General features: G+C 39.3%; 1 protein-coding gene across 8 annotated transcripts in view; it reads left to right on the plus strand.

The window, feature by feature from the left end:
• The window catches only part of Immp2l (inner mitochondrial membrane peptidase subunit 2), an 868,678-nt gene that overhangs the window by 129,076 nt on the left and 724,318 nt on the right, over positions 1–15,284 (plus strand). The window contains exon 5 of one of the 8 annotated variants that reach the window (XM_052738395.1): positions 8,800–9,241. The exons of the other annotated variants lie outside the window; for them this stretch is intronic. Within the exon in view, the coding sequence (XP_052594355.1) occupies positions 8,800–8,851 (52 nt within the window). The 3' untranslated portion in view covers positions 8,852–9,241. Of the gene's footprint in view, positions 1–8,799; positions 9,242–15,284 lie in introns of those variants that run through there. 8 annotated transcript variants of the gene reach the window in all.

Raw genomic sequence — 15,284 nt, forward strand, 5'->3', positions numbered from 1 at the left:
CCACCCCAGCCGCAAACCATGGTACCATTCAGACCATCTCTAACTGTGCAGTTAGTTACATTATGTACATTCTTGTTGTGCAGCCATAATCGCTATTTACAAAACCTTTCATTTTCCTAAATGGAAATTTAGTGCCTGTTGAACAGTGACCATCAGCTGCCACTATTGCATTTTCTTTCCCCGTGAATTCTACAATGGTTTTTGAATGAAGGTGGTAAGATAGCTTAGCTCCCATAGAACACAGGACTATTTTTCCTTTTGTCTTTGTCTTTAGTAACTGTATTAGGACATAATCAAAGAAATGGAATATGCATATCCTAGGTCTAAAATTTGGTTCTTTAATTCATTTAGCATAATTTAATTTTGCATTAGTTGACTTTTTCCTTGACTGCCAGTGTATTGCTCATATATTGGGATAACATTCTTCTACGTTTGCAAGAGGCAGCAAGGGAAAGCATTTCAGAAGTGTGCCTAGGCAATTAAATAAATGTAATCCATTTGAAGTTTCAGCCATTTATGTGAAATTAGGCACTTCATTTGATTTCTACCTATGGCTTTCATAAATTTGATTTACAATTTATTTGACGTAATTTCAGGCTGAGACTATTCTTGCAATACAATAATGAGAAATTACGTTATTGAAGTGTGGTTTAATGAAGTGTAAAGGGTATGAAATGAAATATAAATAACAGGTAACTCAGAGAATATTTATATAAGTGACATTTAGCTACTGTATTTTTTTACATTTATGTTGTCTGTGAATTTTTATAACCCAGAAAGGTGGTTTTACAAAGGTTGATATCATTTAGAACATTCTCTACAATGTAACTAGATGACAGAATTTTTGGTTTATTTTCTCAAATAAATTAGTAGTGTCAAGCCAGCCCTTTGCTCAATATTTTTATTGAAGGGAAAGCCTTCACAGTCTGAATAACCATCACTGTAACTCTATTAAGAGCTTCACTGATGTCAGTAGTACAAAGCGGAAAAGGCTCTTGGTGTAATCCAGTTACCAGAGCGACGTTTGTGTTGCTGTTGGTGAGACAGGGCTGCCGGGTGCTGGAAGCTGCAGAGATCCCACATTTGCCCGGAGGAAGCAGAAGGCTTGTGTCTCACATCAGTCCTTTTGATGCTCCAACATTCAGTGCACATATAGTGCGAAGAAATGAAAATGCCAAGGTGACTAATTAAGACATGTATATTTTAACCAAGGCACAAGTTGCCAACCTGAGAAAAAAGATCACAGACTTGGAGCCTTGAAACTTAGACCATTTTAGGAGGAGTCTTGTGTAAGAAAACATTGCAAGGTCAAATTTAAGCATTAATGTGTATTTAGAGTGAAGAGTGGGCTCACAACTGCTTTTAAACTTGAGTGTGTGATTACAAGATCATCACAATATTTAGAACTTGTATATTAAAGCTGCTGATGACAGTTTTAAGCTACTGTCTCCATCTATGGGATGTCTAGAGCTTGATTACTTCTACATGGATCAGTGCTTTTGTAAGAAAATTTCTACACAGAGGCTTACTTGAATGGTAGTCTTTCTTGTAGGTAAGCTGATAAAATTTTGTTTTAATTGTTGATGACTCAAGGATGTGAAAGACACATCTTCACACAGGCATCCTCAGCACTGGTGAAACTGATTCAGATTTACGATCTATAAACACTGGGTTCTGAGAAGTTCTACATAAAAAAAAAGAAAAGGAAAAACTGAAACAATATTATGGTGCACCTGTAATTGAATATACATTTTCAACTATGGTCCTAACAAGTAAGGACTTGTGACTTGGCCAGGCGTTGATTCAAAAGGCATCATCTGCTTGTACTAGTTCACGTTCCTCGGCTGGATTCCAAGATTAGCTTTCAGCAGCGTATAGTTCAAACTTTGTTTCTCAGAACTCACTAGATACTTAGCTCTAGCTGTCCTTGGGAGGTATACATATGTCTGCAGGTGAGTTAGCACAACGGAAAGACAGTGATTCCAGAGGGCATTCCAGTGCTGGGGCTGACTGCACTTATTAACTATGCCTACAATGACCACCAACCTGTACTTGCATCTAGGAAACTCAGATTCAGCATACCATCATTACCTGTCCTCTTCGATCGCTGGCTCTCGCCACCTCACGTGGCTTCGCTCTGTCGTCCAGAAGGGTCTGGACCTTCACCAGCTGGGTGAGGGAATGTAGGTGTGCTCAACCATACTTGGCTCCGGATTAACTTTTAAAAATCAAGTTATTGGCACTCTCCACTTTTTTCAGCTGTCTCCATTTTCACGTTATCTCTTGTGCAGAGATGACTCACTCTCTAGAGTGTCCACCCTCAGGTTCTTGCTTAGATATCACCAAGTTCTCCATTCAGGACACTTAGGAAAAAATCTCTTTCCTGTAAGGAGGAAAAATAACTTAATTAGCCAAGAGTAATTTCAGTTATAACAAACTCAAAGTCTGGAACCTTAGAACCCTAATTAGGCCTGTAAAATCCTTTCACCCTTGTCAAATGCTGTAACTTGATTCTGTGAGTGAAGTCTACTTTATCACCCTATGTCCTTTGAACTCTCCCAGAATACGTGCAATAGCTAATATCATGTAAGGACTTGCTATGCTCTGTTATTTATGTGATAATCACAAGGGAAATAGTCCAAATGTATTCAGCTGAAATATTTAAAAACATTTTCAGTTTATGGGGTTTGAATTTATGGATTTAGAACCTATAGGTATGAGGAACCAACTGTAATTGAATATATTTAATATCTGTTACTGGGTATACTTCCTTTTTTTGGTATGTTGTTCCAGGGTTTACAATATATAACAATAACCCATCATAATGTGCTTCTAAATGATACTGGGACATTTCACATATCATAATTTTCTTGTAATAATGTATTTCCATTGTGTCACAACCATCCTTTGTACTCTACGGTCATACATTTTTTGTTTCTTAGCTTATTTGGTCCATGAACTACCTTCCTTCCTTCCTTCCTTCCTTCCTCCCTCCCTCCCTCCCTCCCTCCCTCCCTTCCTTCCTTCATTTCTTTTCATATCCTTTTCCTTATAAAAACTCAGGATGTAATACAGGCAGTCATGAGGATTGATAGATTTGTTACCTTCTCCTAACCACCAGGCTTCCCTGCCTTTTGTCTTGGATTTGAAAAGCCTGTGTATATTTTGCCCGCTTTTCTAGTATGGTATAGGATGGAAATGGCAATCCTTCAGAAGTTCAACATATTTATTTTTTTCTGATTAAATTCATTGTAATGAATGTAATCACTCTAATACTCTAATTCTGAATGTTGAATTTTCATAAATGCCTTGAAGCAGGTATATTGTATGTTTTTATTTTCAGAGATTTCAAGAATTCTTTATATAGAGGCAGTGAGAGTATTTATTGTTATACAAACTCTTAAAAAATACCAATAAAAGCAGCTGAAGTTTTTTGAAGAGTTAAGATACCATTTAGATAATTTAATCTTTTTGTCTGTATGTTGGTACAACACGCATAGTGTTGGAGAACGCAAACACACCATACATGCTGAAGTATGAGGATTATTTATAATTATATGCTACCTAGGGGGACCTATTTAGTGTGCTTAGTGTATAGATCAGCAGTTTTAGCTATGGGCTGACGTTCCTATTGAGCCATAAGTTTCAATACATTGCTCTCTAGGTGGGTCTGCCATACTCTAAGAGAGCTGAGAGCAGGGATCCAGTGTGTAACAAGGAATGGTTCTTCTACTCTGCATGAATGTCTTAAATATACACATTATTAACTCATTTAACCAACACACAAAGATGTTGTTTAATTATAATGTGGGACAAAAATGAATTACAGACTTTCCTGAGTGCTAGAGGAAATACTTAGGGAAAATGTTCCATACAAAAGCAATTTAACTGGCAGAAGCTCGTCAGCACTTAGAAACATTTATTCTCAGTTATAAATGGCATATTCTCTGCACCATTTTTATTCTAGCTTTGCATCGATATATCATTTAGACAGAAGGTGCTGATGCAGGCTTTTCAGTCCTGGGCTGCAAAGGTATTGAAGGTGAATGTGATTTCAGTTACACATCCTCTTTCTGTACTGTCTGTGCCTTGTGTTTTATTAGATGTGTTAAAATACACTGTTGTGAAAGAGCACAGACTTGCCAATCACTTATACCTTTCAAAAATATCAGCTACATTGTAGCTGGTTCATTTATCGGTTCCATTCTCTTGTCTAGACTTACCTCTAATTTGAGTGTTTTACTGGGAGATCCACAGAAGTTAGTGTCACCAAATTCCCTATTCATATCGGTTTATTGCCACGTGAAATTTATTACTGAAACATCACATGAAAAAGATGAAATATACTGTCACCTCACCCCGATCCATTTTGCTCTTCAGTTACTGGAAGATGCAGGAACAATGATGTGCCTGCAGTTTGGTGACATGATGCTCTGGAAAAGCCTTCCTTATAGACAGCATGTGGCTCAGTGTTTGTGTGTTATATGTTGATGTCTGCCTCTTGCAGAACACATAAAGTTGCAGATGCTGGAGTGATTTTCTCGTGTCTCCATGAACATCATCATTGGGTAGATCAGATCATGACCATTCTTTGCCTTTTTAAAGTAATCAACACAGGGTAGTTCCTGAATAGGACTTTTATAGCAAACATTGTATTTATTGCTATTTCAGTGGCCGATAGGTAAGCTCAGTGGTGTTGCAGGTTGGTGACTCATTGGCCAATGTTTATGTGCAACTTAGGGTGAACTTACTGTACTTGTATATATTTAACATAACCTCCTAATTTCTGGTAATGAAGGACAGATGGTGTCTCTACCCATCTCGCAGTAGGATGATTTACTTTGAGTAGAAGGTAAAGGTACATGGTATGTTTAGCTATGTGACTTGTGGGCATGCTATCTAACTTCCTGTGCTTCAATTCTTCCGGATCTGGCACAGGCGTAAAATAGCTTTTGTTCCATCAGATTAGGGTGAAGATTAAATATGAATGCATATAAACACAATAATTCTTGACCCTCATTGAACCCTTCATGGCTGCTGGCTATCATCATATCACATCACATCATATCACATCACATCACATCACAATGATTATTATGTGATAGCAAAGAGACACTTAGCTGATTACTTTTTCTTATTGGTGTGTTTTGTTTGTTTTTGTTTTTTGAGACAGGGTCTCTGTGTAGCTCAAGCTGTCTTGGAATTTGCTCTGTAGACCAGGATGGCCTAGAACTCAGAGATATGCCTGCCTGTGCCTCACAAATGCCAGGATTAAAGGCATGTGCCCCCCACCCCCATGCTCTCCATTTTTATTAATGTATAATTTACATTATAAAATACTCCAGCTGCCCCCCTAATCCAGTCTTAGAGTACTTCCATCATCTCCATGGCTACCTAGACTTTCCTCTTGGTTGACCTCAGTCCCAGGCAACTACTAACCTACTGCTTCAATACATTTGTCCTTTCTAGATATTTTATTTAGAGCATTGTTCTCAACCTGTGGGATGTGACCCTTTGAGGGGTGTCACATATCGGGGTCCCACATATCAGATAATTATACTAAGATTTATGTTTTTTTTTTTTTTTTTTGGTTTTTTGAGACAGGGTTTCTCTGTGTAGCTTTGCACCTTTCCTGGAACTCACTTGGTAGTCCAGGCTGGCCTCGAACTCACAGAGATCCGCCTGGCTCTGCCTCCCGAGTGCTGGGATTAAAGGCGTGCGCCACCACCGCCTGGCAAGATTTATAACAGTAGCAAATTACAGTTATTAAGTAGCAGTTCAAATAATTTTATTTTTGGGGGTCACTCCAACACTAGGAACTGTATTAAAGGGTACAGCATTAAGAAGGTTGAGAACCAGTGGTTTAGAGAAATAGTAAATAAATCTATAAGCATATAGTAAATAGTTTTTTGTGTTAGAATCATTTATTGAGACTGTTTTTTGAGGTTTAGCCAGTTTGTGTCTATGATTTGTTCCTTTTTATGGCTAGATAGTATTCCATCTTATAAAAGTACCTGCTTTTATTAATGCACATATTATTTGATACTTTTGTGTTTCAATGTATACATAATACATAATTTCTATGTATTATGAACAGTAGTGATACCAATACTCTTTTTACAAATTTTCCCTGAAGCATATATTTTTACTTCTCTTGGGTATATGTGCAAATGCTGAGTTTTGTGATAAATTTATGTTTAACTTATGAGAAAACTGCCAAACTGTTTTCCAAGGCATTTTACATTCCTCCCTCAGTGTCTGATGGTTCTATTTTCCTGCATAAGGCATTTTTCCTTTCATTCTAACTATTCTCCTGTGTGTATGAGGTGGGCTGGTATGTGTGCTCCGTCCCCCCTCCAATTTTCCCCCAAGCACACATTCTTTTTTTTTTTGGTTTTTTCGAGACAGGGTTTCTCTGTGTAGCTTTGCGCCTTTTCCTGGAACTCACTTGGTAGCCCAGGCTGGCCTCGACAAGCACACATTCTTACCCAAAGACTTACTGTTCTCTGGTGATACGCTGAGTCTAATATTTATTCAGACTTGGGTTCAGAGTCTTGGCCCCCTTTGCTCAGTCTAACATTTTTGAATGTTATTCCCCTCTGCAGTTTCTTATGTCTAATTCTCTTTCGTGTGCACTTGCTCCGGCTTCTCCTTCTCTTGGTCTCCTTCCCTCCTCCCCTTGGAGGTATTCTGAGAGCTCACCTCACGATGAATGCAACTCCAAATCTCAGAGTCTGTTTCCCTGGATCATACAGTAGCAGGATGTAGATTGGACATGAGTCGTCATGTGGAAAGAGTGAGTGAGGAAGACTTCTAATTTGAACTGATGCTTGGATAACATGAGCAAATGGACCAACTAGATAACTGAGGGAAGAGTCTTTCAGGCACGAAGGTGAATGAAGAGGTGGGTTTGTGAAGGACTGTTTTAGAGGACAGGGAGGCACATGTGGAGACAGCAGAGTTGGTAATCTGGAGACAGGAGCAGGGTGATATGGCAGAGAGCCAGCCCTGCCAATCTCCGTCCTCATGCTAGTCAGCCTGCAGCAAAGACAGCATGGACACAGCAGACAGAGGGGTCCATAGGAAGCTTCCACAGTGGTGTGAGTGAGAAGTGGTGGAGCCTGAGTTTGGGAGCAGCAACCAGGCAGTGGCCGGGCCTCAATATAGATTTTGAAGATTTTTTTTAATTGGTATAGAAACTGTGAATAAGGGATAAGTTGAGGAAGATTCTCAAGTTTTTGGCCAATGCAAATGAACAAAGGGAACTGTGTGTATTGAAACTCCAGAGGCATTATGGTGGGAGGGTGGGAGAAAATTAGATTTTTGTCCCTATTAGATCTTGAAGATTGGCTGTGGCTTGACAGGCTGGAACACAGTTAAGGGAGGGACTCAAGGAAAAAATTGGGGCATTGTTAGGCTGTGACTTGTCCTTGAAACCTTTGTTCTGAGAGAGCTCACCTAGGAGGTGGCATGCCCTTTCTGTGAAGGATCTGAAACACAATAGCCTTAAAATTGAGACTATGGTTTTGACCACCTGTTATGAATGGAGCTCTAGACAGTAATTAAGGGAACTGCGTTCCAGTAGAAGATTGTTTACAAAAGTGTCTAGATCCTGGGCTGGCTTCGACCTGCACGAATAGTCTAGTGACCCGTGACTTTGGCAGTGCCTACAGAGAGAGGAGACTCCAATCCTAGCTAGGTCATAAGGTACATTCATACCTGGAGGTCAGGAATAGTGGGAGAATCCAGCCAGGACTCTGAGAAGAAGCTGTCAAGGTTTAATGTTTCTTTTCTGATATTACTGTGACTAACAGATGCACAGCTGGGAGCTCAGGAGTGTGGACTGCTCCTCATTTGTGTTCTTCCTCACGTCGCCTGTGGTTTTTAGGGGCCTAATACTTAGTGTAAGGCTTCAGATGGGTAATATTCTAATCTTTTCCACACACAGAAATTCTCTGAAAATGTGGTAACCACTCTCTATACGGAGTGACACTGTGTAAAATGCTCCCAACTCATTGGACATTTAAATGTGAAGTTCTGGTCACAATCTTTAGGCGGTGTTTCGAATGTGCTTTGCTGAGGAGTAGCCTGATTTGTGTCCTTCTGTGTCTGAATAGTTATATCTTCTTTCTGTTGCTGGTGTCTACATTCTTGGCACAACGTAAAGGAAAGAGTTCAGAGAAAGCTTGATAGTGTCCATCTGTTGAGGCCTTTGAAATCCCTGTGAAGGAATAGCATTGCACATTTTCTCAGTCATCGGTGCAGGCGCCACACATGAAACCAACTCAGCCACTGTTGGTGAGAGGAATTGTACAGATTTCTACTGTCTTAGTGCAAACAGATGTCTGGGTAGGTATTCCCACGGATCTTGATTATGTGTATTTCATTTGTGGAGTTGTTCTGGCAACCTATGGCTGGTTTAATGTTTATTTCTTATATCATCATACCTAACAGATGTGAGGTGAAGTAGGAATTAAGAAACTCATACACACATATATGTATGTATGTATGTATATGTGTGTATATGTATATGTGTATGTGGTTGCTCTTTGGAGTTCAGACATCAGATTTGGTTCTGAAATTTTTGCATTGCCTACTGACAGACATTATGTATCAAGAACTCACATTATCATAGGTCACTGAATTAATTTAAGAAATACCAATTGACATCATTCCTTTAGGGAATTGTGGGCTGCTGTTTGAAATACCATCTTTGTCAAATGTGAAAATTTAGAATACATTTTATTTTTAGAGTATGGGGCTCTTCTGAATGAAGTGTTGTTCTTTTCCCAATTCCAGAGTTTTCAAATGGACCAAGGGTGGACTCTTTCCATCTCCTCAAAACAGCTAAGTGCTGTGTCTCCATTTACTATTGAGTGTGATTTCTAAATGGGAAGAGAGAGTTGAAAAAAGCATTTCAAACTTTGAAGAGGTGTGTTCAAAAGTCATTTGTTATTTGTGAAAGAAGGTAGCCATAATTAGTATTCCTTCTGTGCTATTGTATTTGAATGCATTTATAGTCTGTCAAATCTAATGTGTTTTAAATGAGATCATTAGGCAATAAAATTTTTCATTGTCACTACGGTAGTGGCTGTGCAAATCCTTTCTGCTACCAGGCTCTCAGTAATTCACCTGAACAGCCTTGGCATCCCACTTCTCAATGGTGGCCAGTCAATGTACTGCACTGAACTTGGCTCCTTGGTATCTTAGTTATCTTCGCAGAACATTATATCCTCTGTTCTCTAAAGTACTACAGCAAACACACTGAATCTAGAAGGCCGTTGATTTTCTAAGCAAGCAGATAAAGTGCTGTGAGCTAGGGCCGTGTAAGCATGTGGGTATAGGTCTTTGAGATCAACTCCTTATGTTAGGCTCTTAGGAAACTAATTAGCAGATGTATTTGGTGTTCTTTCAAGTTTGCATTATAATAGCATGTAGGGTGAAAGCTGTAAGCCCTTCAAAAAATTTCAAACTGCCCTAGCTGATTTTACACAAATACTTTACATTTAAATCTAATGGCAATTCTCAATGCAAAATTCAAGCTAAGTCTTTTCCTAAATAGTCTAATTATTATAGGATGTCCAAAATAAACAGGCAAACCATCTGGCTTTAAAATTTGTAATCTGGTATGAAAACAGTTTATATGCCCTAAATCGTGGTGGATATGTTAGAAGTATATTATTATATACATGTACGGATTTGACAAAGGAGAGAAGGAGGTTGACAGTCAGATGATGACTCAGTAAGGAAGGTAGGAGCGTGGACTTGGATGACCTGGAAGGACTTCTCAGAGGTCATGGTGCTTGGGTTAAGATGGAGAGGTTTGGATAGGAGCAGGAGGATTTGCTATTGGAGAACGGACATAAAAAGCACAGGTATGCTTGTGGAGCTGTGTGGTCATTGAGACTGAACTGGCTGTTCCTTCTGGAAAGGTAACAGGAAGTACGTTGGGTGTGTAGATGCAGAATGTTGTAACGGAAGCCATCTTGTGCACTTTTAATTTGACTCTAAGTGGGAACTTAAGGTTTCTAAGGGAAGGGGTGCTTCCATGTAGTCATGTGGATAAGCCTCAAGAGAGGAATAAGGGAACTTGGCCTCAGGGGCCACGTTGGTGTCTGAAGAGTTTCAGCACACTTTTCTTAGTCTCATTTTGAACATGGGTGGCATGGAAAGGTGAATGAATGCATTGCTTTCTGAACTTGCTATTCTTGTTAAACCCTGAATGTGTGATGTGGAAAAGCTCCCAGAGAACCTTTTTTCACTAAGGTATTTTTTGACATAATGGAATGATAGGGCCTCTATGTTGCTTCAGCTGTGACCTGTGATTTTCCTAATTCTACTGCTTGACATTGATTTGACCTTGTGATGAGCATCTAGTCCATGGTGTACCATGTGAGCAGCTTAACATGATGACTTTTTCTCAGTTGTCTTGACCAGTACTTGCTGAGTTTGGTGAAGAGCAAGCATTGACTCACCAACATGCACATACAGCCTGTGTTTCCGGGAGCATGATGTGAGTCATGTCTAATATATCACTGGGACAGGATTCGGTCATTTTTCACTAATTAGTATAAGAAGTATAGTGAAATTTAGAAGATTATTTGTTATAGCTTTAACCATTCTACTTATTTATATTTGAGTACAATAGTTTAATTCCTTTGTATAACAATAGAATTTGTTTTTTAAAAAAACATTTTATTCAGCTTTGTATTTTTAGTTGAGCACAGATCTCTCTCTTACTAAGGTGTATGCTCATTAGAGGTAGAAAAGAAAATTAGTTTTAATTGCTTTTGCTTCCCTCAGAACACTTATTATAGGTTGACAGTCAGAAAATATTTGTTGAATAAAAATACCACCCTTAGCATTCATGCATAAACATTCACCAGCAAATAATTGTATTTTATTTTACAGACTTAATTTTCACTCATAACAAGAGATTATATTTAGAATAGGCTAAGTCTTTTAAGATTTCTCAACAAGATAATCTTTCTATGACATTAAATCCTGAGAAAATAAAGGAAATGTTCATTCCAAAATGTTTTTTAAAATCATGTAAATATTTTGGGCTCAGGATATAGCTCAGTTTGTGATGTATGCATGAAGCCCTATGTTCAAAATAATCCTGCACCCCATAAATCCAGTGTGGTGTGAATTCATGAACTCCTAGCACTGAGGAGCTAGAGGCAGGAAGATCAGAAGTTCAAGGTCACTGGATGCATATAGTGATAGACCAATCTCAGGAAAAAAGAGAAAGAAAGAAAAAAAATTTATGCAAGCATTAAAAAAATAAGCTAAAGAAAACAGGTAAAATAAATAAAAATGAACCATTCTCTCCAGAATGTATGTGAGGAGGGTTTATCTATATAACCTCACCTCCCTTCTCTCTTTCAAATGTGATGGAGAAACTATATTATCTTTGTTGTTAATTATGGAAACTATATAAGTAAAATTTAAAAGTGACGCTAAGAAACGTTATTAAAGAGACCTTGCATTGTAGAGAAGAACTGCCGTCGTATCTAATGGTGTGTGTTGGGGAGCAGGGCAGGCTGGCAGCTCCTCCTCAGCCTTGTCTCCACACCCTACTCTACCCACGTCACTGCCGTCTTCCGGCTGACCCTGCAGGCCGTCTCAATGCAGGTTTGCCAATGTCTTAAGGATATTGTCGTTCAGACCAAAAAGACAGATGATTGGACACCCAGAAAGGCCCTAAGGAGAACAGCCAAGGACATTTTTAAGGGACAGTGGGTTGTGTTAGAAGTTCCAAGGATCTGAGAGAGCCACCACAGTGGTAGGAAAAGGATTATTATCAGGTAGAGGTACGGTGTCAAGGCTTGCTAGCTTGGGTTAGGGACAAAGGTTCTATCATATTAGAAGTCTGAGATTAAATGCTTTTAATAACTCATCCCCCTAAGAAACTACTCATTCTTAATTGGACACTGGACCTAAAAAGATAAATTGTTCACTATTGAAATCATTACTGATTGGCAGACTTGAAAGAGATTAGAAGTCTTTAGTTATAGGTTTTGGTGCATGCATGCAGGTAGAAGTTATATACAAATTCTCTGTCAGCCAAGTGATGGGGACAAAATGGTATTTCCCATAGAGAGTTCACTCTTGAGACTTGTGATTCAGCAGGGAGGTGTAGCCTGATTTTTTTTGTTGGCAACTGGAAACATGTTGGAGCAGTGGTTCTCAGCCTTCCTAGTGCTGCGACTCTTAATGCAGTTCCTCATGCTGTGGTGACCCCCAACCATAAAATTATTTTTGTTGCTACTTCATAACTGTAATTTTGCTATCATTATGAATTATAATGTAAATATCTGTGTTTTCCAATGGTCTCAGGCAAGCCCTGTGGAAGGGTAATTTGACCCCCAAAGGGGTCGTGACCAACAGGTTGAGAACCACTGAACTAGAGTCATCTGGGAAGAGGAATATCAATTGAGAAAATGCTTAAATTAGATTGCCTGTAGACAAATCTCAGGGGCATTTTCTTGATTATTATAAATGATGTGGTAGGGGTAGAGGGGACTTAGCCCACTGTGGCTGTGCCACCCCGGGCAGTTGGTCCTGGATGTTACAAGAAAGCAGGATGGACAAGCCATAGGGAGCAAGTCAGCAAACAACACTCCTACATGGTCTCAGCTTCAGTTTCTGCCTCAAGGTTCCTGCCTTGGCACCCTTCGTGATGGACTGTAACCTTTACACCAAATAAACCCCTTCTCTCATGTTGCTTTTGGTCATGGTGTTTATCACAGCCATAGAAATAAAACCCAGATAAGGGGTCTTACTGTCAAGTCAGAAAGTGAATATAAGATGATAAGGTTAGTGACCACATATGTGAAGATGGCTTGGAAAGTACATGGGTGTCTGTTCAGCTAACTGGGAGCCAGAGCCTTTGAGAGACTCCTGGGGTGAACTGACTTTAATGCTCAGCCTATGCTGTATTGGCAAACAGGACACAGCACAGATATTTTAATGATAGTTTAACATAGAACTTAGGCAACTTCACCTTATGCGTTTAATTTGGAATGCCTTTCAAAAGGTAGAGGAATTGAGTCTATTCTTAGGCCAAACTTTATGATGTAGGATATTCTATTGTTCTGTTTTCTTTAACATTTTAAAATTTTTATGTGTATTAGAGTTTGCCCCTATGCATGTATGTATATAACATGTGTGACCAGTACCCACAGAGGCCAAAAAAAAAAGTGTTGGATGCCTTGGAACTGGAGTTGCTGATGGCTGTGAGCCACCATGTGGGTGTTGGGCCTTGAATCTAGGTCCTTTCCAAGAGTACATAGTGCTCTTAACTGTTGGGCCATGTCTCTAATTCCTACTATTTTATAGTGCAAGAATGGAGGAGAATACTGATTCTGTATTCTGAAAGGCAGGTTAAAGGAACTGATGTTAGATGCTCATGTGCTAATACTTGATAATACTCTAGACTTAAAAATATAAACATGCTAAAATCATTAACAATATATTTAATCTGAATGTTTTTATTGTTTGAATTCGATGGATTAGAATCTTCTACTTGAAAAACATGAGTTTTCTATGTTTGCTCCCATATATTTATGATATCCATCTTGGATTTATATGCTATCCACCTTGGATTTAGTAAACATTAAATACAAAACATGGAATCCATAAATATGTAGAAGAAAATATAGATTTAAGTTGGTAGAAAAAGTACTTAGTGTCCATCTCTGCTGAGCTAACCAGATAAATGATGGTATAGGAAAATTATGAAATACTAGAGACAGGTGTGGTGGTGCATGCCTTTAATCTCAGCACTCCAGAGGCAGGGTTGGGCAGATCTCTGAGTTCAAGACCAGCCTGGTCTACAGAGTGAGTTCCAAGACTGCCAGGGATACACAGACAAACACTGTCTCAAAACAAAGCAAAACAAACAAACCAAAAAAAGGGAATACTTATATAGTCTTTCAAAAACCATTTCTTTGATGCCAACTTAAGGATATTAACAATTCTGTTATTAAATAAGCAATAATATCAGTAACTGAGATAGAAAAAAACAGTTAGAGGCATTCAGAGCAAAAGCAGAATAAGACCCTACCTTGAGTTACATTTATTTTTGAAAATTTGTTAGAGACATAATGATGGCATTATTGACAAGGGCACTAATGAAAAAACATTGCGTAGTCTCTGTGTGACACATTGGGTGCTAAATGTCAGCAGGGACAGCATTTTATCTGGGCACAGACTAACTTCCGATGGCCTTCTATAGGAAGTTACACAGTTACACTCTTGGCAGTGGGAATGGTGAAACTGAGGACGTTAAAACTACAAGTAAGGCAAATATGAGTAAATCTCAGCGGTGCCCAGAGGAGAGGAACTGGAGAGAGGCGAATCTGTGTTCCTCAGGGAGGTGCTTCCCTGAGTTGTTGAAGCTAAGTTTCTCTTCCTAGCCTCATTTTGCAGATGAAGCAGAGCAGAAGGAGGAAATACAACTGAGAATTCATAATGATTTAAATCCTGCCTGTTGCCCTGGGTAAAGTAGAGGAGGGAGGAGTAAAGGGAAGAAGGAATGGGAGACGTCGTTCACAAGAAGCAGCAGGAGGAGAGCCATCTCAGAGGCTGGGTCTCCAGTAACCAGTGATTACAGACAGATAAAGAAGCCATCGTAGAAAATAGGACAGAGATGGTAAAGCATTGGGTGTCACAGAAAGCCATTTAAGTCTTTGTGTTCAGAAAGTTCTTTGTATTCCTGGTGCAGAACTCCTAAGGCTCTTGGAATTTTCAGATAATGGACCTAGTTTCTTTGGTCCTGAGGCCACTCCCAGTGGGTGTTTAGAAAAGCTTCTGGATAGGGCTGATTGCCAGGACACTTCCTCTTGATTGACAGTTTGGAACTTTGAGCTCCATCCTTCAACCCTGGGGAAGGGTGCGGCGTAGGAGACTTGCCAATGATTTAATTAATTGTGTCTGTGTAAATGAAACCGCCACAAAACAGCCATAGGGTTTGTGGAGTGTCACAGTTGGGAGGACACACATGTGCTATTGTTACTGGAATCTGGGGGAGATCCTCTCCTGGGTTCTTAATCTCATTAATAAAATAATTTAAGAATGGACTCAAATGAATGATCAAGGACAATTTTATAACAGTTTAAAGAAAAAAAAACCTCTAGGGCAGGCAATCCCCAAATCTCACAGGTGCCCAGAGGAGGAGAATGGAAGGGAGAAGGGAAAAAGCCATACTATTTGAGTTTCCCACATGGCCTTTAGATGGGACCCTTTGACAAAGAGTATGAAAGACCAGAGTACCTGAA

The sequence above is a fragment of the Peromyscus californicus genome, unplaced genomic scaffold (genome assembly GCF_007827085.1).
Source record: "Peromyscus californicus insignis strain IS unplaced genomic scaffold, ASM782708v3 Scaffold_15__1_contigs__length_86483966, whole genome shotgun sequence".
Lineage (NCBI taxonomy): Eukaryota > Metazoa > Chordata > Mammalia > Rodentia > Cricetidae > Peromyscus > Peromyscus californicus.